General features: G+C 43.1%; 1 protein-coding gene across 1 annotated transcript in view; it reads left to right on the top strand.

Moving 5' to 3' along the window:
- The first annotated feature begins 2,002 nt into the window (after positions 1–2,002).
- LOC143924263 (carboxypeptidase O-like) overlaps positions 2,003–27,603 on the top strand; it is a 102,203-nt gene continuing 76,602 nt past the window's right edge. Inside the window, exons 1-2 of the mRNA XM_077448470.1 lie at positions 2,003–2,160; positions 14,296–14,371. Coding sequence (XP_077304596.1) covers positions 2,081–2,160; positions 14,296–14,371 — 156 coding nt within the window. The 5' untranslated portion in view covers positions 2,003–2,080. The remainder of the gene's footprint in view (positions 2,161–14,295; positions 14,372–27,603) is intronic.

The following is a 27,603-nucleotide window of genomic DNA, read 5'->3' as shown; positions in this document are numbered from 1 at the left end:
GAGGCATAATGAGCTTCCCTTGCTAGACCTAATTTGCATTTACTGTACCCTTTTATACAAAAGGTACACAGTATTGTGCTTTTAATATCTTTTTAAATGGGTAAGCAGCAGAGCGATATAGAAAATCTAAGGACTTTCTACTAGCAAACCCCCCGTAAACAAATATCATCTCCAATGGGAGAAGGATTTAGGGAAACAGTTGGACCCAGAGGACTGGCAGGCTATGACATTATCCCTCATGAAAAGCTCAAGGAATGTTCTTATTCTTTTATAGGTGGTATTATACGCCCGACAGGTTAGTGAGATTCATTCCCTCATATTCCCCTTACTGTTTTAGGGGCTGCCCAACATCGGGGTCCATGGCACATATCTGGTGGACATGCCCAAGGGTGTGCAGACTCTGGGTCAGGGTCTATGCGCTGCTACGAAATATGTTTCATACCAATCTGTAAAGAGATCAATATGAAGCCCTACTATGTAAACCCATTCATGAGCTCCTTCGCCCAGAGCGCCAACTAGCCCAACACCTTTTTAATGCAACAAAACTGATCATTGTGCGCTCTTGGAAAACTCCTGTACTTAGTTTTGAGGCAGTTAAAAAACGTATGAATGACATCATGATCAACGAGAAATTAACGTCCCTGACCTCCGACACCCACAGTAAATTTCTTAGAATCTGTCGACCCTGGATATCTTGTAATCAACCTTCAAGATTTTAGAAGAAAAATTTTTTTTATAGGAAATTGGGGAGGAACAAAAAAAATTTTTTTGGGGATAAAAAATAAAAAATGAAGGAACCTTCACACAAAAGACCTCAAAGAAAGGTGTAGGTTCAATTTGACTTTTTAGGCAAGAGAGACAGTTGTAGAAACAGCCGAAATATTCAAAAATATTGTTTATTTAAAAAAGGAATTAATATTATTGTAAACAATCAGAATTAAAAAGAAAGCAATTTTTTTTTTATAAATATACATTAAGTCCCATCTGATATCCTGTCAGGATTGATACAGTCTAGACAAAATTCATATTCATTTCTATATAAAAAAAAAAATTTTTTTTTTTCTTCTAAAGTCATAACTAGGACGTGGCACCACCCTGTGACAGATACACATCCTCATTTAAACCCTTCAGATTTAATAGTCAATTGTTGTCAATCTAAAGGCTCTGTGTGCGCCCCCTTCCCCTTGTGGGATGGACTCTCTCCCCCTTTTCTTCTGTCCTCTCTCCTCTGTCTTCTTTACTCTCCTTCTGCCTTTTGCTACTAACTTACTCTCTACTTTTTCTGTCTTCTTGTGTACTCCTTCTTCCGACCTTGGTTGTGAAGGAGCCAATTCAGTCTTGTTGGTTATAGAAGTTGGAAATAGCCAAGCCCGACAGATTGCATTATATTTTTATTTTTTCTTATTTTTATATATAACTATCTTTTGTTCTATTCATAAGCATTTACTCATTTTGGGCGTGTTTTTTTTCTGAGGTGGAGGTACGACAATGTGCACTTTTTTTATGCACTTTTTGCTATCCACACTTCAGACACGCATGAGAAATAATAAAGTTTGGTACAAGGTATAAATGGTATTAAAGGAATTTACTAAAGAATGTGCCTTTCTATGTTCAACTAGTCTTCAAAGTTCTCCAGCATTGGTATTGATGTACACAGTACTATATATGTAATATTCCGCTGTCGGGACTTCTTCTTTGTTGATATCTAATGTAACCAGCAACTACTTGTATATTCTTGTTATATTTTATTTTTCTATAAAACTTTTGTAAAAGAAAATCTAAGGACTATCTCTCATTCATGCTCCGTAATGCCAGGTATCCTTTTTTATAACTGCTAGCTCAAAAAGTTACTTGTAGGTACTCAATAAAAATGTCACTTGATTTGTAGCTATTCTTGTAAGTTATCTGTGTTAAATACAAAATTTCACACCAGAATCCATTACTGAACTATTTATGAATGCAATTCATGGGCTGGGCATAGATAATGTTATCTGAATAACTATGGCATGCTAGATTCCCTTAACAGAATACATTTAGATACAAGAGTTTAAAAGAACCACAGAAAACCAGTGTAAAAAGGATGAAGATTATTTCTTACTTCACCATCTTTCTTTGCACCATAGCACTCAAAGTGTTTGCTGTAAAAGTCCAATATAATGGGTAAGTTGAAACAATTTGGCAATTGTTATAATGTAATTTGGCACTACTAGTGACTTTAAAAATGTATTGAATGTATGTTTGAATGTCTGAATACTCTGCATGTCTCTGCCCCTTTTCTAAACAAGCATTGTGGTAAGAAAAGAACCGTTATCGGTTTCCGTATGTAATTTTTAATGCAAGGAAAAAGTACTTTGCTCAACATTTTGAATATATCAGTGTAGAAAGTGGTTCAAGTGTGTTGGCAATGTCCTATTTTATATAGTGACTACCACAAGGCACCATATGGTTTGCAATGATATGAAGAGTTTTGGCGGATTATTTCTGTTGCAATGCAGAAGCAAGATTGGTAGGAAAATTACATTTTGGCGTAGGGGTTATAAAAAATGTATTTTAGCACAATTGGATCTGTATCACTTTAGGTCCTGTTTAAAACCAAGCAAGATCCTAGGCAATGTGGCAGTTCACAGAACCCAAGAAAGATAATTTGTCAGAAAATACCTTCACACAATATCAATACTGCTGTTTAGAGTGAAAAAATAACAAAAACTTGTCACATACAGAATCCCTTTCCCTTCTCATGCCTCAATTAACTATGCATTATACTACTGTACAATTCAGAAACCATATAGCCATCATAGTGGTTGTGATCATTCGGTTGACGGACATATTTAGAAACATATAACCATGAATATACTCACTTCAAAACCAAAAGATTGAAAAAGATGGGATTTTTTTTTTATATTGTACAAAATACCTAAATAATAATGTGTTATAAATAATGGTTAATAACTAGAAAAGGGTAGTTCTGTCATTTTTGTTTGTTAATTGTGTGCTAAATAAGAGTTTTTTTTCTCAAAGTACGCAAGCAAAATACATGGGGGTTGTGGTTGTTTGCTGGAAAGATAGAATAGAGATATTGAGATTGTATTTAATATTGTATTATTATTGTAATTGTTTGATATATGTGTGTATATATTTACCTTTATCTAAACTGATGAGATCCAAACAAAATAACAAAACATTAATGTCCAATAGTAATTGGATATTCCAGTGAATATGTACAGCATGTCCCCAGTATACGTTTTTTCCCTGTTGGGGGAAGCACAAATTATTGTGTAATATCAGAAATGTAAAGTTCTTACCAGTGGCCAATAGGAAGATGAAAACAGCGGTGAAGATCATAGCCCTTGTACACACGGTCGGACATTCCGATGGAAAATGTCCGATCAGACCGTGTTGTCGGATAATCCGACAGTGTGAGGGCTCCATCGGACCAAGTTTGAGAGCTTGGCTATAAAACTTTCCGACAACATGATCCGATCTGACTTTGTCCAATCATGTGTAAAGAAATCAGTTCAGACAAAGTGCCACGCATGCTCAGATCAAATTCCTAGACCAAAGCTATTGGCTACTAGCCTGAACGTAGTCCCGTCGTAACGAAATAACGTCATCACGTTCTGAACGATCAGATTTTCCGACAACTTTGTCCGACTGTGTGTATGCAACACAAGTTTCGGCCAAAATCCGTCAGACAACATACGAAGGATTTTGTTGTCAGAATGTCCAACCATGTGTACAAGGGCTAAGAAGGGCTATGTACTCCCTTAAAGTGGAGTTGCCCCCCAAAAAATAAAACTACTTAAAATTCTTTAAAAAAATCAAAAAAAAATAATTGGCAAAAAAAAAATTTTTTACTCACCTCTAAATACCGGATGCTAGGGGGTCCCTCGTAGTCTGCCTTCTTCATTGCCCGGGCTGGTGACATCACTTCCCCTCGCGCCGCACATTCACCTGGGACCTGTCACGTGTCCCAGGTGACTGTACGGCGTATCACGGCGCCCTGCGCCACTCGCGCATGCGCAGTGGGTGCCCGGCTGTGAAGCCACAGCCGGGTGCCCACAGTATGCATGACGGCGCCGCGAGCGGAGCGGGGAGCGAGGGGGGGGCTTCGTTCCCCCGCATCGCTGGAACCCGGGACAGGTAAGTGTCCGATTATTAAAAGCCAGCAGCTGCAGTATTTGTAGCTGCTGACTTTTAATTTTTTTTTTTTAGGGGGTACCCCACTTTAAAGTGGAACTAAACTCTCACAATCAACATTAACTAATTGTAATCATTATGCTGCTGGAATTAGTAAATAGATAGGAAGGTATATGGTATTTACTTATTTTACTACACTTACTAAACATTTTTTTTTTTTTACATTTCTTTGGTTGCTTCCTGGTTTCTGGACTAGGCCAAAATGATGGTATACAGCCCATGAAGAATTTTCTCTTCATCTGGAGGAGAGGCTTTCTCAGCTAAGCACACCCTCCTGCCTGCATGCCTGAGCAAAGGGCAAATGTATTCCAGGAAGTAAATATTACACAAATCACCTGCCCTTACTCGAAATGGCATCAGCTAAAAATAAGGCAAAGACACACGGATGGATGAGGGAGTTTGCTTTGAATATTAATGGAATAGTGTTTTTGGTTTGTGGTGCTCAGATACAGTTTAATTCCACTTTAAGTAGTCTCCACCACTCTTGCTATGCTACATACTATACAATGTAGTCAGTCCCATAAAAAATGTACACATCATAAACTACTACACACAAATGCACCCGGGAATATCTGTGATGGATCATGGATCACGCATCACGGATCATAGTAAATGGCCACTGACAGTGGCCGTTTACCACGTGATCATGCCATCAAATGACAGCACAATCACTTTTAAGCAAACCGGCGTTACGTCTGGTTCATCTTTCCCTTCCGATACCTGTTGGTACAGTGCGAGGGGAGAGATCAAGTGCAGCAGCGCTGTGGGCTGGATGTGTACTGCCCACAGTGCTGATCTGTGCCTATTCCAGCCATCCATCCATCCCATCCATGCTCAGAAATACTCTCCCATCCATGCTCAGAAATACTCTCCCATCCATGCCCAGAAATGCTTAGAAATACTCTCCCATCCATCCCATCCATGCTCAGAAATACTCATCCATCCATACCATCCATGCTCAGAAATACTCTCCCATCCATGCTCAGAAATACTCATCCATCCATCCCATCCATCCATCCATACTCATCAATACTCATCCATCCATCCATACTCAGCAATACTCATCCATCCATCCATGCTCAGCCATCCATACTCAGCAATACTCATCCATGCTCAGCAATACTCATGCATCCATTCATGCACAGCAATACTCATCCATCCATCCATGCTCAGCAATACTCATTTTTCCATCCATGCTCAGCAATACTCATCCATCCACCCATGCTCAACAATACTCATCCATTCATCCATACTCAGCAATACTCATTCATCCATCCATGCTCAGCAATACTCATCCATCCATCCATACTCAGCAATACTCATCGATGCTCAGCAATACTCATCCATCCTCAGCAATACTCATCCATCCATACTCAGCCATACCCACCCAGCCATACTCAGCCATACCCAGCCATTCCATCCACACTCAGCCATACCCAGCCATCCCATCCACACTCAGCCATCCCCACCCAGCCATACTCAGCCATACTCAGCCATACCCAGCCATCCAAATTCATAGCTCAACCATGCTTAGCCATCCCCATCCATGGCTAATCCATGCCACTACAGTGCCTCAAAGTGTAGTAGGTAGTCAAATTAGATTGGAAATGTATGACCCTAGAATGCCTGATGGTGCTCCCTGCATGCTGGGCCTCTGTATGTCACTAGGCAGTGTAAACGTCTCCCACATATGGTATTGCCGTACTCAGGAGGAGTAGAGAAATCTAGTTGGGGGTGTAATTTTTGGTATGTACATGCTATGTGTTAGAAATATTGTATAAATGGACAACTTTGAGTAAAAAAAATGCGTTTTCCTTTTCTTTCCACATTTTCCAAAAACGTGTAGAAAACAAATGACATGTTCAAAAGACTCGATATGCCTCATGGATTATACATTGGGGTGTTTTCTTTCCATAATGAGGTCATTTTTTTGAGCGTTTTTATTATCTGGATGCTCCAGTGCCTTCAAACGTGTAAGAGGTAGTCAAGAAATTATATGTGTAATTTATGCTCCTAGAACGCCGCCTTATGGTGCTCCCTGCATGTTGGGCCTCTGTATGTGGCCACGCTGTGTAAAAGTCTCACACATGTGGTATTGCCATACTCAGGAGGAGTAGTAGAATGTATTTTGGGGTGTAATTTGTGCTATGCATATGCTGTGTGTGAGAAATAACCTGCTAATATGACACTTTTGTGAAAAAAAAGAAAAGAAAATTTGATTTTGCAGAGAATTGTGGGAAAAAATAATAACTTCAAAAAACTCACCATGCCTCTTTCTAAATACCTTGGAATGTCTACGTTCCAAAAATGGGTCATTTGGGGGATATTTTTTTTGTCCTGGCTTGTTAGGGTCTCAAGAATTTAGATCGTCATGCACATCAAGTGTGATCAATTTTCAGTGATTTGCACCATAGTGCATGTACTCTATAACTTTCACACAGACCAAATAATATACACTGATTTGGATTATTTTTAGCAAAGATAGTAGCAGTATAAAATTTGGTCAAAATTTATGAATAAAAATTCTTAATTTGCTAAATTTTATAACAGAAACAAAGAAAAATTTATTTTTTTATAGAATTTTCGGTCTTTTTTCATTTATAGCGCAAACAATTAAAAAACAGTGGTGATTAAATGTCAACAAAAGAAAGCTCTATTTGTGTGAAAAAAGTACAAACATTTCATATGGGTACAGTGTTGCATGACTGAGTAATTGTCATTAAAAGTGTAAGGCCGCGTACACACGCGGGGACTGTTCGCTCAACTTTGTCCGTCAAACAGTTTCAGCAAACAGTCCGCTCAAAATTAGCATGGACGGACTTGCCCACACACGACGAACGAACAGTTTGCTGAAACCGTGCGCGATGACGTGAACGGCACGTACGACGGGACGGAAAATACGACGTCCTATACACTGCATTACAACTTTCGGCGTGTAAATCCTTTCTGAGCATGCGCGGAACTTAGTTTGACGAACAAGCCTACACACGAGGGGACTGTTCGCTGAAACCAAGTTTCAGCGGACAGTTTTTCGGAATTTCCGAAAAACTTTGTTCAGCAGACTGTTCGCTGAAACTGTCCGCTGAAAGCCCACACACGGGCGGACTGTCCGCCGAAACACTGTTCAGCGGACAAAGTTGGGCGAACAGTCCCCGCGTGTGTACGCGGCCTAAGAGCACTGAAAACCAAAAAGTGGTCTGGTTAGGAAGGGGGTTTAAGTGCCCAGTGGTCAAGTGGTGAAACAAACCTTTACAATACATACCGATACATGAGTCACCCCATTTTAAGGGGTGTATGGTCACAGAATTATATAATGCAACATTTCCAGCTTTCTAGATCAACAATATTAATTATCATTATTTTGCTTTAATTTTATCACATTTATGTTATTTATTTGAATCAGTAAGCTTATGGTGACATTTTTGTATCTTAATCTTAAATAAATAAATTGACAAAACATATAAACTTTGTGCATGCTCAAATTATAGCCTGAGTGTGCTATCCAATAATAACAAATAAAGTTATAATAGTTAATAATAAACTAGGAATCGTTAAGTCTGTCATTGTTGCCTATTATGTGCTAAACAAGAGTTTACTCTCGAAGTAAGCAAGCAAAGTACATGGTCGGGTATGAAGGGTGTGGTTGTTTTCTGGAAATAAATAGAGATATTGATATAAGCCTACAGTACATTGGCAGTGTACGTACAGTATAATGTGATTATACCTACAGTTTGGCAGATGACTGAGATTGTTGTTGCACTGCATGGTTACAATCACTGCACACTTAATTGTGATATATTCTAAAGCCCCAATCCCATTCTGCTAGTTCCTTTGTGTGGTATTCCCCTTCCTAGTAGTGCTGTGCATTCCTTCTCTGTATTGATATGATTTTCAGTGTGCACATATCCCCCATTGTGGACAGGAATGTGAAGGGGGGCTGGGGATTGTGGTGTGAAGGGGGTGCTATAAAGGGGATGAGGTTAAAAATGTGAAGGGGGTGCTATAAAGAGGATGAGGACGGGAATGTTAAGGGGAGGCTGGGGACTGCAGTGTTAAGAGGGTACCATAAAGGGGGTGAGGACAGGAATGTGAAGGGGTTGCTATAAAGGGGATGAGGTTAGAAATGGAAGGAGTACTATAAAGAGGATGAGGTTAGAAATGTGAAGGGGGTGAGGACGGGAATGTTAAGAGGGTACCATAAAGGGGGTGAGGTTAGAAATGTGAAGGAGTGCTATAAAGGGGATGAGGTTAGAAATGTGAAGGGGGTGCTATAAAGAGGATGAGGACAGGAATGCTAAGGGGGGGCTGGGGACTGCAATGTTAAGAGGGTGCTATCCAATAATAACAAATAAAGTTATAATAGTTAATAATAAACTAGGAATCGTTAAGTCTGTCATTGTTGCCTATTATGTGCTAAACAAGAGTTTACTCTCGAAGTAAGCAAGCAAAGTACATGGTCGGGTATGAAGGGTGTGGTTGTTTTCTGGAAATAAATAGAGATATTGATATAAGCCTACAGTACATTGGCAGTGTACGTACAGTATAATGTAATTATACCTACAGTTTGGCAGATGACTGAGATTGTTGTTGCACTGCATGGTTACAATCACTGCACACTTAATTGTGATATATTCTAAAGCCCCAATCCCATTCTGCTAGTTCCTTTGTGTGGTATTCCCCTTCCTAGTAGTGCTGTGCATTTCTTCTCTGTATTGATATGATTTTCAGTGTGCACATATCCCCCATTGTGGACAGGAATGTGAAGGGGGGCTGGGGATTGTGGTGTGAAGGGGGTGCTATAAAGGGGATGAGGTTAAAAATGTGAAGGGGGTGCTATAAAGAGGATGAGGACGGGAATGTTAAGGGGAGGCTGGGGACTGCAGTGTTAAGAGGGTACCATAAAGGGGGTGAGGACAGGAATGTGAAGGGGTTGCTATAAAGGGGATGAGGTTAGAAATGGAAGGAGTACTATAAAGAGGATGAGGTTAGAAATGTGAAGGGGGTGATGACGGGAATGTTAAGAGGGTACCATAAAGGGGGTAAGGTTAGAAATGTGAAGGAGTGCTATAAAGGGGATGAGGTTAGAAATGTGAAGGGGGTGCTATAAAGAGGATGAGGACAGGAATGCAAAGGGGGGGCTGGGGACTGCAATGTTAAGAGGGTACCATAAAGGGGGTGAGGACAGGAATGTGAAGGGGTTGCTATAAAGGGGATGAGGTTAGAAATGGAAGGAGTACTATAAAGAGGATGAGGTTAGAAATGTGAAGGGGGTGATGACGGGAATGTTAAGAGGGTACCATAAAGGGGGTGAGGTTAGAAATGTGAAGGAGTGCTATAAAGGGGATGAGGTTAGAAATGTGAAGGGGCTGCTATAAAGGGGGTGAGGATGGGAATGTTAAGGGGAGGCTTGGGACTGCAATGTAAAGGGGGTGCTATAAAGGGGAATAGGGTTCTACAAAGGGGGCGAGGACAGGAATGTGAAGGGGGGCTGGGGATTGTGATCTGAAGAGGGTACTATAAAGGGGATGAGGACAGGAATGTGAAGGGGGTGCTATAAAGGGGGTGAGGACAGGAATGTGAAGTGGATGCTATAAAGGGGGTGAGGACAGTTATGTTAAGGGGGCTGGGAACTGAAATTTGAAGTAGGGGGTGGTATAAAGGGTGACTGCAGACAAGAATGTGAAGGGGGGCTGCGGACTGTAATGTGAAGGGGAATGAGAACACTGTTGTAATAAAAAGAATTGTGATGTGAAGGATCTGAGGCTAGCTACACATTTTTGCATACTGCATGTAGACGGCCCCTTTATTGCAGTGGTCTGCCTTTTAAGCAGAAATGCAGAAAAAGAAGTCCCTGCCCTGGTCTTTTTTCTTTTTTTATTGTGCCTGCCGTACCAAGCTGCATGGTACTGTGGCGCCATGCGGTGTGGCACTCACAAAAATGTGCCACATTTGCCATTGTACAGAGGTGTCATTGAGAGTCAAACATATGAGTCGGACCTTCATGCATTTTAATTCAATAACCCTGGACTATATGATACTATATGTCATTTTTGATTTTGCCAAAAGTTTCATTTTAATGAGCCTTCCATACAGTATTACACATATTGCAAAAGCCAAAAATATTTTTAAGGATTTTTTTCTTTTCATTCACACAAATCTATTCCTAAAACGATAGCACTCACTTACCTTTCTGTAAAAGACAGTATAAACAAGCCGGGACTGCAGAATTCTACCCTTTCTCTATTTTTCATAACATAGAGGAGCAAAGTTCTGTAGTCCAACAAAACAGCTGAGGATAATGCAACTGTTATCAGTTAGCACAGGGAGAGAGTTATCAGAGTGTGAGAAAGTTATCAGCTCACAAGATTTCAGCAGGCATTTTTTTATTTAAAGTGGTATAAAAGCTTAGTTTTTTTTTTTGTTTTCTTTTCTTCTTTAAAATCACTTCAATACCAGGCACTTATTCTCCTCCCTGGCCAACCCAATTGTCAGCTTTCAGCGCTGTTGCAAATTGAATGACAATTGCGTGGTCATGCTATACTGTATCCAAACAAATTTTTTATAATTTTCTTCCCACAAATAGAGCTTTATTTTGGTGGTATTTGATCACCTATGCAATTTTTTTTTTTTTTTGCGCAACAAATAAAAAAAGACAGAAATTGTTGAAAAAAAAAGGTTTTTCTTTGTTTGTGTTAATTTTTTTGGTAAATAAGTATGTTTTCTTCTTCAATGACAGGCACTGATATAGCTGCACTGACGGGCACTGATAAGGCAGAACTGATGGGCACCGATGAGGTGGCATCAATGAGGTGGCACTGATGGGCACTGATAGGTGGCACTGGTATGCGGCACTGAAGGGCACTCATAGGCGACACTGATGGGCACTCATAGGCGGCACTGATGGGTACTTATAGGTGGCACTGATGGGTACTTATGGGTGGCACTGATAGGTGGCACAGATGGGCACTGGTGGGCACTGCGAGGTGGGCACTGATGGGCATAGATGGGCACTGATAGGTGGCACTGATGGACACTGATGGGTGGCACTGAAGACACTGATGGGAGATTTTGCTTTGCATCACAGATTTTTATTGTGCCATAGAGATGCCAGTCAGTGCCCATTTGTGGGCACTGATTGGCATATGTTGGGCATTCATTTTCATATGTGAATGGCCATGGGGGATGTACCTGGCCATCCACATGTTAGGCGCTTCCCTGGTGGTCCTGGTTGCTTCCCCGGTGGTCCAGGGAGGGCATCTGAGGGGGGCTGAACTGATAAACAATCAGTGCAAACCCCCCTGTCAGGAGAGCCACCGATCGGCTCTCCTCTACTCGCATCTCTCAGATGCGAGTGAGGAAAATCAACGGCTCTTCCTGTTACATCATGATCAGCCGTGATTCGACATGACTGATCACATGGTAAAGAGTATCTGTCGGAGGCTCTTTACCAAGATTGGTGTATTGGTGTGTCAGACTGACACACCGCACCACCGATCGCCACGTTGCAGGCCCCCACGGGCGCACGGCAGCTGTTAACCTGCAGGGTGTCATATGATGCCCAGTGAGGATAACTGAACACTGCCTGGCCATCATTCTACTATATGCCGGGCGGGAAGTGTTTAAATAACAAACATGTTATACTTACCTGCTCTGTGCAGTGGTTTTGCAGAGAGCAGCTTCAATCCTCTTCTTGTTGGCTCCTCCCCCTTGAGCAGTGCCCTCAGAAAAAGCCACTTGCCCTGTGGGCACCACTGAGTGCTCACTCCTGAGCCACTGCTTTAGGTGTCCATAAGACACCTAGAGCCGTGGCTCAGCCCCGCCCCCCTGCTCTCTCCTCTTTGACTCACTGGCTTTTATTGACAGCAGTGGGAGCCAATGGGCTCCTGCTACTGTCTTTACCAATGAGGAGGGAGAGTCCTGGGACAGCCGAGGGTATAGTGAGTATCGGATCGGAGGGAGCTCAGGCAAGGATTGGGGGTTGCTAAATTCAAAAGGTTTTTACTTTTATGCATAGAATGCATGCATAAAGTTAAATGATGAAGGTAAAAAACCTTTAGCCTTCAGAACTAATTTAATTTAGTAAAATGCTTTTAGTAGTATATTTAACATACCAAAAGCAACCAAATAAGATCAATTCATTATGTGTACCTACCGTTTAACCGCTTCCCAATCAACCGCTGCAGTTATATTACAGCAGGTTGGCTACCCTGCGAGAGCCATCATAGCTATACATTGGCTCAGCGGGGGTGCTGGTGCTTGTGGCCGACGGTCGCGATGACTGCCGGCCACGAGCGATCGTGAGCAGGAGAGACAGAACAGGGACGAGTGTGTATAAACACACACTTCCCTGTTCTGTTCTGACAGGAGTGACAGATTGTGTGTTCCTATTAGCTAGGAACCATGATCTGTCACTTCCTCCAGTCAGTCCCCTCCCCCTTTAATTAGAATCACCTCCCAGGGAACACAGTTAACCCCTCGAGTGCCCCCTAGTGTTAAGTGCCAGTGACATTTTTACAGTAATCAATGCAATTTTAGAGCATTGATCGCTGTATTAATGCCAATGGTCACAAAAATGTATCAATATTGTCCAATGTGTCCATCATAATGTCTCAGTCACAAAAAAAAATGCAGATCGCCGCCATTACCAGTAAAAAATAATAATAATAATAAAAATGCTATAAATCTATCCCCTATTTTGTAGACGCTATAACTTTTGCGCAAACCAATCAATATTCACTTATTGCACATTTTTTTTTACCAAAAATATGTAGAAGAATACATATCGGCTTAAACTGAGGAAAAAAAATGTTTTAGATATATTTTTGGGGGATATTTATTATAGAAAAAGGTAAAAAATAATGTGTTTTTTCAAAATTTTCGCTTTTTTTGTTTATAGCGCAAAAAATAAAAAACACAGAGACGATCAAATGCCACTAAAAGAAAGCTCTATTTGTGGGTAAAAAGGGACGTCAATTTTGTTTGGGTACAACATCGCATGGCCGCGCAATTGTCAGTTAAAGCGACACAGTGCCGAATCGCAAAAAGTGCTCTGGTCAGGAAGGGAGTAAATCCTTCTGGGGCTGAAGTGGTTAATTAAATGTCTGTGAAGGGGTATTTTTGTGCATTAAAAGCTGTTCTTTCTGTCCATTGGACTATAAGGGCAATAATATGAAGGGCAGCTACTGACAAGGCCTGCTCTTGTAATCACACTGGAAAAATAACATTAAGGGTCAGTTCACTTCTAATTTCTTCACATTATTGCCATTCTAGCCCTGATGAAGGAGGCTCTCTTGAACCCCAAACCACATTGGATACTTTTTTTAATGTTCTTCTGACTTCTACATAAAGTTTTAAATAAAGTTGTTTCTGGTCCTCAAAGCCCTTGTACACACGGTCGGACATTCTGACAACCAAATCCGTCGGATATTGTCCGACGGATTTTGTCTGAAACTGTTGCATACACACAGTCGGACAAAGTTGTCAGAAAGTCCGATCACACGTAACGTGATTTCGGGACTACGTTCAGGCTAGTAGCCAATAGCTTTGGTCTAGGAATTTGATCTGAGCATGCGTGGCACTTTGTCTGATCGGAATTCTCTACACATGGTCGGACAAAGTCCGATCGGATCTTGTTGTCGGAAAATTTTATAGCCCAGCTGGAAAACTTGGTCCGTCGGATACTCCGATGGAAACACACACTGTCGGATTATCCGACAACATGGTCCTATCGGACATTGTCCATCGGAATGTCCGACCGTGTGTACAAGGGCTTAGAAGTTTTGTGGTGCGTCAGTTTCAATATTTGTTACATGAAGGGTTTTGTGACAGCAATTAATAGGGAATTCTAACGTCAGCCTTTAAAACAGCAAATTTGGAATGATTTTGTTACTTCCACAAAGTGTTATGAGTTGTTTATTGTGTTCATTGTAATACTACAGGGGATTGTATGTCACATGTAGCAGCGTTGATAAACATTTTTATTAAATAAATATGATGTAAAGACATATGATCTAGATATCGATGGAGCTAATAAAATAAAACTTCACAAAGACTATTTCATCTCAGAAGGCTTAATCTTTAAATTTGCCCTTTTTTCAGGCATCAAGTCCTAAGCATTATTCCAAAGACACTGAGCCATGCCGACTACGTACAAAATATCTGCAGTGAATTACAGGTGAGTTATAAATAATTTTCAAAAAATTAAGGCAAAAGCAACACTATTTGCTAAGTTGTAATATACCAAAGACTTATTTTTCAGAGGTATGCCATTACTGACTTTTGCACCGAGAGAAGTGCTAGTAGCTTTGCTGTCTTCTATTTTGACACTTTAGAGAGAACACCACTGTGCCTATCAATTGCCATCACTGTGCCCATCAATTGCCACCACTGTGCCCATCAATTGCCGCCACTGTGCCCATCAATTGCTCCCACTGTACCCATCAATTGCCGGCAGTCTGCCCATCAATTGCCACCACTGTGCCCATCAATTGCCATCACTGTGCCCGTCAATTGCTCCCACTGTGCCCCATCAAACACAGCCACTGTGCCATATCAAATGCTGCCAGTGTCCTGCCCGCCGTCTGCACTTACCTGTCTCAGTGGGTCAGCTCCTCAGTGTCTTCTGCCGTCCTCTCTTTTCCATCCTCTGCTATGATTGGATGCCTGGCGATCAGAGCCTGATGATTCTGCCAATCAGATGATGGGTAACAGATCCGAGCACCTGATTGGCGGAGAGGCGGTTTAGTGTTAGGCCGCGTACACACGGGCGGATTGTCTGGCCAACTAAGTTCGTCAGACAATCCGACAGACAGTCCGTTCAAAATTTGCATGAACGGACTTGACCACACATGATGAGCAGACAGTCCGCTGAAAGCGTGCGCGATGACGTCTACAGCACGTACGACGGGACTAGAAAAACGACGTCCTATACACTGCAATGCAACCTTCGGCCGTGTAAATCCTTTCTAAGCATGCGCCATACTTAGTCCGTCCAACTTGCCTACACACGAGCGGACTGTCCGCTGAAACCAAGTTTGGACGGACAAAACCAAGTTTGAACGGACTGTCTTACGGAAATTCCGTAAGACTTTGTTCGTCAGATTGTCCGCTGAAAAAGACTAAGTTGGACAGACAATCCGCCCGTGTGTACGCGGCCTTAGGAAAGAGGATATTCATTTGCTTTTCTAACACAGCTGAGGTCACCTTTTTAGATGCCTATTGGAGCCTATGACTCTAATCAGGTGCTTCAAAACCACCCCACCTCTGTAATTCAGACGCCCTGCACCCAAAAAGGGCCTGGGGGCCTGAATAGGGGGTGGCAGCGGTGGCCATAGATAGATTTATGTAATCTATTGGTATTAGAGGAGGTGGCAGGAGAGAGGGGGCAGTGCCCGTGCACCCTTATGGACACACCACCACTGCTCTTAATACAAGAAAGGACTTTGCTCGCTTTGAAAAACGCAGCTTGGCATTGTATGTTATTATTGAGCTTATGATCTACCAAAACCTTCTCCACTATGGATTCCCCCAGTTGTACCCCCCCTAGTATGTATGATGCATGCATATTCTTAGCCCCCAAGTGTATAACTTTACATTTATCAACATTAAACTTCATTTAATCATTTTCTAGTATGCAAAAAGTAAAAAATATTTTTGTGCAGGTGATAATAACCTAAGCTGCTTGCAATATCACAACAAAACCAATTGTGCAGGGGGGGGCGTGGCTTGGTGCCGGACTCTAACGGACGCATAGTCACTGCGCTTCAGTCTTCGGGGGTTTTAAACACAGCCTAGCTGAGCCATCCGACCTCACAGACATGGGGAATCCGAAGGGGAATCCGTCCCCAACCCGATCCAGGTCGCCCAGGGGATCTTATTCACAAGCGTCCCGCGGTATCCCGGAGCTCTTCCGGACGCAATCACGCGAGGCCCCGGCCTCATCTCTGGCCTACTCGGCCTCCACACGCTCGTCCAGTCTCAGCCCCTCTGGCAGGCACCAGGCACCACTACCACCGCCGTGTACACAGACAGAAAAACCCCTGAGCATCGGCGATCTGAGATCAGTGGCAGAAGACATCAAAGGTACACTAACCACAGCGATCACAGAGCTCAGGAGAGACATCCAGGCCATGACGGTGCGCATGGAAGACATTGAGGATGCTACAGCCCGCAATGAAAACGCCATTCACCAGCCGCAGACCTCTTCCCAGGCACAAGGCACCCAGATCAGAGATATGCACAGGTACATGGAGGACCATGACAACCGTGGGAGGCGACACAACTTGTGGGTAAGAGGCATGCCAGAAACGATCGATCATACCCAAATTACCCAGGCTGTCACTGCCGTTTTCAATGATCTGCTAGGAAGGCCCCCAGAGACCCCCATTGAATACGAACGCTTACACAGAGCTCTCAGGCCCAGGGGAAGGGATGCTGACCCCCCCAGAGATATAGTGTGCTGCCTGGTCAATTTTAAGCTTAAGAAAGATATCTTACGCAGAGCCAGAGATGGCCGCAACCTATTGTACCATGGCACAGACATAAAAATCTTTCAAGATTTATCACCCATTACTCTCCAAAGCAGAAGAGACTTGCGTCCACTCCTTGACCTATTGCGCACGAACAACATTCAGTACCGTTGGAAATTTCCCTTCTGCCTCTCTGCATCAGCGCATGGGAGAACAGCACTTTTAAGGGTACCAGAAGAATTATTCACTTTCTGTGAAACACTGAACATACCATGCGTTGAGCTACCCGATTGGTATAGATCTCTCAAACCTCCCCATCTTAGGAGAACCAACTCAATGGATGCCGTCCCAGTTTGTGACGAATTTCACATCAGGAGGCGCAGATCCAACTCGCCCAGGATTAACCCATCTACAGGATCCAGGAACAACCCGAACAACAGCCCCATGGCTTCTCCTGCACATAGGCGACCTCGCCACGGAGGCCCAGAATAGTGAGACTCTGCTCGGCTTTAACCTCGCTCACGAGGCTCCTATCGCTGATATCTACCACACAGCTCTCCACGCTGCCTCCCCCCCATTCCTCCCTCAAGCACACTCCACGCACCTTCCCTCCTGAACCCCCCCCCCAACCTACTCCCCTTATCTCCTCAGTCTCCGCCACACTTAACCATCTCCCCACAGACTATTTAAACCCCCACATGGCACCACTGGCCACACATAGCTGCGCTCAAAAACAAGATTCCAGATTTCCTCACTTGAGCGGAGCCTCATCCCTGAAACACTATGTCCAACTCTAACAATACCATTGTTCCCACCATGCTAAAAGTGACATGCCTAAATGCGAAAGGCCTTAATGTCCCGGAGAAACGCAGTCAAATCCTCTCTCAGATGCAAAAACTAAAAAGCAATATAGTTTTCCTTCAGGAAACCCACTTCCGTTCAGACAAAATACCTAAACTCACAAATTATTGGTTCCCGAACTCCTACCACTCCTCCAACCCGCTCACCAAAATGAAAGGAGTATCAATTCTGATCTCCAAAAACTTATAATGGGAACTCACAAACTCGCTTATTGACAAGGAAGGCAGATACCTCTCTCTGAAAGGTCGGATCCAAGGCCAACCGGTAACCTTAGCTAATATCTACAGCCTGAACTCTGCACAACTTAGCTTCTTTAGACAGATTTCCCAACTCCTGACAGGCTTCTCCACAGGGATAACCATACTCGGAGGGGACTTCAATGTTGCCCTACACCCACTATTGGACACTTCATCAGGGACCACAGCCCTACCTTACAAAACCCTACGCCAAATCAAACTACAACTCCAGGAACTGTTCCTTCACGACTCATGGCGTACTCTACACCCAAATGAAAAGGATTACACATTCTTTTCAGCCCCTCATAACAAGTATTCCAGAATAGATTACATCTTTCTTTCCCAGACAGACCTCCCCCTCCTCTCATGCGACTATAGAACCAATGCTCCTATCCGACCACCACCCAATCACAATGACGTTAACCCTCCCTGACCACCAGAACATATCAAAGACCTGGCGCCTAGACTCAACTCTTCTAACTTCAGAAGAGGATACCCACAACATTAAACAAGCTATCCGTGACTTAAACCATATGTTCAATTCCATCATGTCCCTGTACACGTCTCCGTCTGCGAGAGTCCGCATAAATGGCCATCTGTAGGACGCCTTCTCCATAACCAATGGAACAAGGCAAGGATGTCCTCTCTCCCCCATTCTCTTTGTACTAACACTAGAACCATTCTTAACTTGCATTAGATCCAATAATAACATCAAAGGCATTCAGATAGGAGACCACACATATAAACTAGCAGCCTTTGCTGATGATATTTTACTTTCCCTCAGAGAGCCACATATCTCCATACCAAATGTATTAAATGAGTTCAAACATTTTCAGCACCTCTCTAATTTTAAGATACATTTTACCAAATCCCATGCCCTCAATATCACCATACCATGGGAGACGGTCACACAGTGCGAGGAAAACTTCCCCTTCCATTGGAGGCACGATGCAATCAAATATCTAGGAATCCACCTCACAGCGAACCTTTCGGATCTCTTTGCCAAAAACTATCTTCCTATCCTTAAAATCATATCCGATGACCTTAAAAAATTGAATAAACCACAATTCTCATGGTTTGGCCGTGCAGCAATTATTAAGATGAATATACTGCCGCGCATTCTATACCTTTTACAGACTGTCCCCATTAAACTGCCCATGTACTTCTTCCTGTCCTATAGGAGGTTGTGTACAAGATTCTTATGGAAACTGAAACGTCCAAGAATCGCATATGATCTACTAACACGACCAAAGACAAAGGAGGGCATTGGCTTGCCAGATCTTCAAAAATATTACTGGGCCTGTCAACTCACCAGAATTGTTGATTGGACACTACACGGTCAACGCAAAGACTGGGTTAGGCTGGAAAACTCAATGTCCGCATTGCCATTACGATCGACACCCTGGTTGTCGCCAAAACACGTCCCTACCGCTATCAGACAGCACCCCCTTATTGCTCCAACACTCCATTGTTTCAGAGAAACCTGTCAAAAGACACATGTCTCATCCGTTCCGGGACCTCTAACTCCTATCAAACACAACCCTGCCTTCCCCCTGGAATGTCTGATCAATTCTTATCGCACCAAGGGCAACATTCGGACTTACTAGCACACCAATTTTTCCGGGATGGCTCTCTCCTAGATCGCCTGGAACTAACACCCACCCTTACTAACAACCCTATCCCTATCTGGATCTACTTTCAAATCCGCCACTTCTTAAAGGCGATTAACCGAGACTCTTTCATCACACGACCACATACTCCTTTTGAAAACCTGTGCTCCCAATCCGAACCCCAACAACATCTAATCTCATATATATACACCATGCTTTTCACAGAGATCTCCCCTAAAGAAAGGAAAGCCTTCACGAATTGGGAAAGAGAAACGGGATCAGAATTCTCCAATGACCAATGGGAACGCATATTTACGGTTGCCCACAAAGGATCTCTGAATGTATCCATTCAGGAGAATAACTACAAAACCCTAGTACGCTGGTACAGAACCCCGGCTATCTTGCACAAGCTCAACCCTTCATATCCCAACCAATGTTGGAGATGTAATGAAGAACCGGGCTCGCTATTCCACATTTTATGGTCCTGTCCGTCAATCCAACCATTTTGGACGCAAGTACGAGAACTCACTGAAATAATCTCCACCTACACATTGGACCACACCCCAGCCCAATGTTTCTTTCACCACTCAGCCCTCTCAGCCCCATACTATTGCAATACATTAATCTTACCCCTGATCAACGCGGCAAAATTGTGCATCCCGAGACACTGGGGCTCCCCTCAGGTACCAACCATCCCAGAATGGTTCAGACAAATTAACAAAATAGCTGGAATGGAGGAACTTATCCACATTTCCCAGGACTCCCCAGCCAAATTCTCGAAAACATGGGCATGTTGGACGCACTTCCGTACAACCGATAGATATCTCACGCTGATGACCCCTTCCTGACTTATACACTCACGCTGATCTCAAGCGATCAACACTACATTTTCTTCCCAAACATTTCCCCCCCCCTCTTTCTTCTTCCCTCTCCAACCTCTAAGGACATGGACCTCCCAACCCCACCCAGGGGAAGTGATTGGGAGATCACATGTCATTGTTATGTCTGCGTCTCTCCCGGACATTCAACGCCACCCGCACCTAATCCGACACACCCTAACGCATTCCCACACCACATCCACAACCTTTGATATATTGGTATTGTCTTCGCAATGACTGTTCCATGATTTTTGAATGTTTGTATGATGAGAAAGAATATTTGTAATTTTGCATTACTATATTTTCAATAAAATTTGTTTGGGAAAAAAAAACAATTGTGCAAAAACATATGAAATTAAAATTGCAGAGCTAAATAAATAAAGTTCAAAGTAAATGAAAAAAATAGCCCATATAGTGCTTGAACACTAAATTGCATAGTGACAGATGAAAAGAAAGTCCATCGAAGTAATATCCAAAGAAATGTAATTGTTTATATAAATATCAACCTGGTGCAGGATGTGAGCTTACCAGATCTCTAGACTCCACGGTATAGGAGTCTAGACAAGCATTTGAATAATGATCCAGCAATCAAAGCGAATCCCTGATGTTCCTCAGACATGACCAATAAGGAAGAAAAAGGGGGTCCACAGTGTAAAACCATTATTTTTTGTAAAACCATTATTTTTGAGAAAAGGTAACTAAACACTTGGAGCAATCCAGTGAACAGTCAGCAGTTAAAATGGTAGTTCCCAAGATAAAAATGACTTGTATACAAGTTTAATTGGCGTGGTTAGTTCAGACATAGACTAAAGCTGCGTACACATAATCGGGCATTCTGACAACAAAATCCATGGGATTTTTCCGACAGATGTTGGCTCAAACTTGTCTTGCATACACATGGTCACATAATGTTGTCAGAAATTCCGAACGTCAAGGATGCAGTGACTGTCAGGGAAGACATTTGCAGACTACAGCTGCCGCCCCCGGGAGCATACCTGTGCGCAGGCACCCACCAAGAGTGCCCAGAGCGGCCACTGGCGCTTCTGTGAACGCGCATGCATGTGCCTGATTGTGGTCGCGATCGCGCACGAGCACCTGCGCGCACCTATCGTTAGAACTGGCACCAGCTAGTCTATTTAAACTGAGCTTCAAGAGTGACAAGCTGCTGCTTGGTCTACAGCGTTACCTGAACCCTGATTCCTGTGTGTGTGACTTCTGATACCAAACCAGCTTGCTCCTGACTACCTCTGCTTGCCTCCTGCCCTGATCTCTGGCTTTCCATGGACTTATCCCTGCCTCCAGTTCCTGTTACCTATATCTGTTGCCGAACTTGCTTGTGACCCGATTTGGCCTCTGCCTGCTGTTTATGCCCGATCTGCCCTTCTGTTGCCGAAGCCTGCCTGTGACCCGACTATATTCCTGTCTGCTGTCTCTGCCTGATCTGCCTGTCTGTTGTCTACCCGGCTTGTCCGACCCTGCTCCCTGCCGCCAGCCTGCTTCAAGCTCCGGTTCCCAGGGGGCACCTTGGCCTGTCTTCTGCCAGTCTGCCAGCCATCTGCCGACTCTTCAGCCTGCTACCTGCTGCGTTCCAGCTTCCTGTTCGTGAGTTCCCGGCCTCTACTGGTACAGACTTCTGGTCTGATCAAAGGCACCCTTACCCCGCCATACTCTTGAGCCTGCTGTCTCACCATCAGCGGCTCACAAACCGGAGCTGTACGAGGCTCACCCACCAGGTACATGATGAGCCAAGAAAATTTAAGTTCAATAGCCAGTGCGGCTCTTCTGCTTGATTCCGAGCATGCGTAGATCTTTGTGCGTCGGAATTGTGTACACACGATCCGAATTTCCGACAACGGATTTTGTTGGGGAAAAATTTGAGATCCGGATCTCAAATTTTGTGTGTCGGAAATTCCGATGGAAAATGTCCAATGGAGCCTACACATGGTCAGAATTTCCAACAAAAAAGCTTCCATCGAACATTTTCCATCGGAAAATCTGACCGTGTGTATGCGGCATAAGTCTATTTTCTAGTATGCTTATTGTTATCTAATGGTCTTTTAGACCATTACCAGTTTTATTTTTATAAAGGCTTGCTGATACTAGATTGAATTAGATTTCATTGATTATATTATATTATATTCACATACTGTATAATATAGACTGTAAACAGTATATTCTGTGAAGATACAGAGTTTCAAAGCTGCTGAGACAGTCTTGCTCATTGCTTTGCACACCCACACAACTACTGTTTGCATGGGTGCCAAAATAATCCCTCACAATTCTACATCCAAACATGTCATCCAAGCTGAAGTCTTCTTTAAATTCAAGATAGCGTATTTGCTTAGTCTCATAGCCTTTTGTTAGGAATAATGCATTCATTACTTTACTGTAACCAAAAGATACAGAAAATTCATATAAAGTAAACCTGTTTTAAGAACCTGTGTATGTATATGTGTGTGCAAATGTTCCTGTTTTCATCTATGTAATATTCATTTCAATTAAAGTAATGTTACCTTATGCTTATAAAAATACAGTCAGCATCCCTAGCAACAGGATTTTTAAATATGTGGTTACCAGCTAGTTTTTTATTAGCTGTAATTGCTCCTGACTACCTCTGCTTGCCTCCTGCCCTGATCTCTGGCTTTCCACGGACTTATCCCTGCCTCCAGTTCCTGTTACCTACATCTGTTGCCGAACTTGCTTGTGACCTGATTTCGCCTCTGCCTGCTGTTTATGCCCGATCTGCCCTTCTGTTTCCCGAAAGCCTGCCTGTGACCCGACTACACTCCTGTCTGCTGTCTCTGCCTGATCTGCCTGTCTGTTGTCTACCCGGCTTGTCCGACCCTGCTCCCTGCCGCCAGCCTGCTTCAAGCTCCGGTTCCCAGGGGGCACCTTGGCCTGTCTTCTGCCAGTCTGCCAGCCATCTGCCGACTCTTCAGCCTGCTACCTGCTGCGTTCCAGCTTCCTGTTCGTGAGTTCCCGGCCTCTACTGGTACAGACTTCTGGACTGATCAAAGGCACCCTTACCCCGCCATGCTCTTGAGCCTGCTGTCTCACCATCAGTGGCTCACAAACCGGAGCTGTACGAGGGCCTTCCTACGCAGATCTGGCTCACCCACCAGGTACATGATGAGCCAAGAAAATTTAAGTTCAATAGCCAGTGCGGCTCTTCTGCTTGATTCCGAGCATGCGTAGAACTTTGTGCGTCGGAATTGTGTAAACACGATCCGAATTTCCGACAAAGGGATTTTGTTGCGGAAAAATTTGAGATCCGGATCTCAAATTTTGTGTGTCGGAAATTCCGATGGAAAATGTCCAATGGAGCCTACACATGGTCAGAATTTCCAACAAAAAAGCTTCCATCGAACATTTTCCATCGGAAAATCTGACCGTGTGTATGCGGCATAAGTCTATTTTCTAGTATACTTATTGTTATCTAATGGTCTTTTTAGACCATTACCAGTTTTATTTTTATAAAGGCTTGCTGATACTAGATTGAATTAGATTTCATTGATCATATTATATTATATTCACATACTGTATAATATATACTGTAAACAGTATATTCTGTGAAGATACAGAGTTTCAAAGCTGCTGAAACAGTGTTTCTCATTGCTTTGCACACACACACACAACTAGGGATGAACTTCGAGTTCGAGTCAAACTCATGTTCTACTCGAACATTGCCTGTTCGCCTGTTCAGCGAACAGGGAACAATTTGGGCTGTTCGCAGCAAATTCGAAAAGCCGGAACAAGTCTATGGGAGAAATCTAAAGTGCTCATTTTAAAGGGTAATATGCAAGTTACTGTCCTAAAAAGTGTTTGGGGACCTGGGTCCTGCCCCAGGGGACATGGATCAATGCAAAAATTTTTTTTAAAAACGGCAGTTTTTTCAGGAGCAGTGATTTTAATAATGATTAAAGTGAAACAATAAAAGTGTAATATTCCTTTAAATTTCGTAGCTGGGGGGTATCTATAGTATGCCTGTGAAGGGGCTCATGTTTCTGGTGCTTAGAACTGTCCCTGCACAAAGTGTCATTTGTGCAGGGAAAAAAGTCTTTTAAAATCACTTGCGGCTAAATTGTCGGCTCCCCGTAATACAGAGAACACTCAATGAGTGTTCTCTGTATTAGCCGATTAATTCATTGAAAAAAAAAAAAAAGCTTGGGGGAATCCAAGCGCTGACGTTTCTTATATTAGGAGGGCGGGGCCACCCGTCACCTGACCCCGCCCCCTCTGACGCTGGTGAAGGGAGCCAGGGGTTCCCCAGTGACATATGGGTGACCCCGCCCCCTCTGATGTAACGGAAACCTGTGTTACATCAGAGGGGGCGGGGTCACCCACACGTCACTGGGGAACCCCTGGCTTCCCTCTCCAGTGTCAGAGGGGCGGGGTCAGGTGACGGGTGGCTCCGCCCTCCTAATATAAGAAACGTCAGCGCTTGGATCCCCGCAGTGTCTCCGGAGTGGAGACAGAAGAAGGATGTATGGACAGCGCTGGACCGAGAGATCCCCCGTCGCTGGATATGATCATCCATCGCTGGACCCCGGAGATCCATCGCTGGATAGCAAGAGTGGATTAGCACCGCTGGAATCTTTTTTTTATTTTTTTTATTTTTAATAAAGGAATTTTTCAAAAGTGTGTTTGTCTTATTTAACCATTTTTACACTTTCTTTGTGAAATGGTAGGGGTACTTTTGTACCCCCTTACCATTTCAAACAGGGAGGGGGTCGGGATCTGGGGGTCCCCTTGGTAAAGGGGGCTTCCAGATTCTGATAAGCCCCCCGCCCGCAGACCCTCACAACCACCGGCCAGGGTTGTGAGGATGAGGCCCTTGTCCTCATCAACATGGGGACAAGGTGCTTTGAGGGGTCACAGACCCCCAAAGCATCCTCCCAATGTTGAGGGTATGTGGCCTGGTACGGTTCAGGAGGGAGGGGGGGGCGCTCTCTCGTCCCCCCCTCTTTTCCTGCGGCCTGCCAGGTTGCATGCTCGGATAAAGGGTCTGGTATGGATTTTTAGGGGGACCCCCACGTCAATTTTTTTTAAAAACTTGATGCGGGGTTCCCCTTAATATCCATATCAGATCTGAAGGGTCTGGTATGGATATTTAGGGGGACCCCCACGTCAATTTCTTTTTAAATTTGACACGGGGTTCCCCTTAATATCCATGTCAGACCTGAAGGGCCTGGTAATTGAATTCAGGGGAACCCCCACGCTTTTTTTTTTTTCTATCAATGAATGAATGAATTGTCGGCTAATACAGAGTGTTCTCTGTATTACGGGGAGCCGACAATTTAGCCGCAAGTGATTTTAAAAGACTTTTTTTCCTGCACAAATGACACTTTGTGCAGGGACAGTTCTAAGCACCAGAAACATGCGCCCCTTCACAGGCATACTATAGATACCCCCCAGCTGCGAAATTTAAAGGAATAGTACACTTTTATTTTTTCACTTTAATCATTATTAAAATCACTGCTCCTGAAAAAACGGCCATTTTTAAAACTTTTTTTTGCATTGATCCATGTCCCCTGGGGCAGGACCCGGGTCCCCAAACACTTTTTAGGACAGTAACTTGCATATTACCCTTTAAAATGAGCACTTTAGATTGTGAACGTTCGAGTCCCATAGACTTTAATAGGGTTCTAAAGTTCACACGAAGTTTAGGTCTGTTCACAGGTTCTGGTGCGAACCGAACAGGGGGGTGTTCGGCTCATCCCTACACACAACTACTGTTTGCATGGGTGGCAAAATAATCCCTCACAATTCTACATCGAAACATGTCATCCAAGCTGAAGTCTTCTTTAAATTCAAGATAGCGTATTTGCTTAGTCTCATAGCCTTTTGTTAGGAATAATGCATTCATTACTTTACTGTAACCAAAAGATACAGAAAATTCATATAAAGTAAACCTGTTTTATGTAATATTTATTTCAATCAAAGTAATGTTACTTTATGCTTATAAAAATACAGTCAGCATCCCTAGCAACAGGATATTTAAATATGTGGTTACCAGCTAGTTTTTTATTAGCTGTAATTCTCTTAATTGCACAACAAACTCTAGGCTCTGAAATTACACTTTGTCTGGGTTATAAAGATAATTGCCAACACAAACTATGGTTACAGTGTCACTTCACAGCTTAGGGTTTGTTTGTTGTGTAAATAAGAGAATAAATTAAAAGGGGCTGGATAGGGATGAGCCGAACACCCCCCTGGTTCGTTTTGCACCAGAACATGCAAACATGCAAACACCGTTAAACGTGAAAAACATGAAAAAGTGCTAATTTTAAAGGCTTATGTGCAAGTTATTGCCATAAAAAGTGTATGGGGGCCCAGGTACTGCCCCAGGGGACATGTATCATTGCAAAAAAAAGTTTAAAAACGACAGTTTTTTCAGGAGCAGTGATTTTAATAATGCTGAAAGTGAAACAATAAAAATTAAATAGTCCTTTAACCTCCCTGGCGGTATGATTATTTCTGATTTTAGGTGCTGAAAGTGGTACAATTATTTTGCATGGAAATGTGGCATTTTATATTGTAGGCCTGCAATTCTTAGGAATAACTCACTTAAATCTGTTCAAACCAGAGTCTAGTCATCCTGGGTATGATAAAGTTTATAATATAATAAATAACTATAAATAATGATAAGAAATAATAATAATAATTATTCAATAATGTAATCAAATCCAAAAACACTGAAATTTGCTCATTTGCAGAATTGTCGCTGTCATTAGATTTAATGTTTGATGACAGATCTCCCCACAAATTGCTATCGCTCAATTGTGCAAGTTATTCTAATTTATTATCGCTGTTTTCTAGCTGGTCTAAAATCACTTTTGACATAAAGGGACACGTTTTGGTTGCTATGGATAATCTCCAAATTCCAGGCAGAAAAAAACAGTATTTATAATATAAAAGTGCATGCAGTGCACAGGACAGGCCACTAGGGACAAAGAGGGTGTGTAATTTTTTTATAAAGTACTGTAATCTGTAAGATTACAGTACTGTAAGTGTATTGTGTATTTTAACTTTTTTGAATTTGGCGCCAATCTCCACTCCCGTGCATCGTAATGTCGCAGGGAACGGAGCTCGGCAGCACTCAGGCACTGTGTGAATCGAGCGGAGGACGGCTCGCACACACAGCGGGGGAACATCGCTGGATCCAGGGGACAAGGTAAGTAACTCTCCCTGTATCCAGCGATGCGATTAAATCCCAGCCCGAGCCAGACTCGGGATTACCCCCAGGGAGGTTAAATATCGTGTCGGGGGGTCCCCTTAGTGTCACGTACCTAGTGGTGAGCCCGGAATGCAGAAGGAGACCTCTCTTGCGTCCCCGACTCACGGCCCCTGATGA

This window comes from Lithobates pipiens, unplaced genomic scaffold (assembly GCF_037356315.1).
Source record: "Lithobates pipiens isolate NorthernLeopardFrog02 unplaced genomic scaffold, aLitPip1_a1.2 Scaffold_22, whole genome shotgun sequence".
Taxonomy (NCBI): Eukaryota; Metazoa; Chordata; class Amphibia; order Anura; family Ranidae; genus Lithobates; species Lithobates pipiens.
The sequence above is the reverse complement of the archived record's forward strand: the minus strand, read 5'-3'. Positions and strand labels throughout refer to the sequence as shown.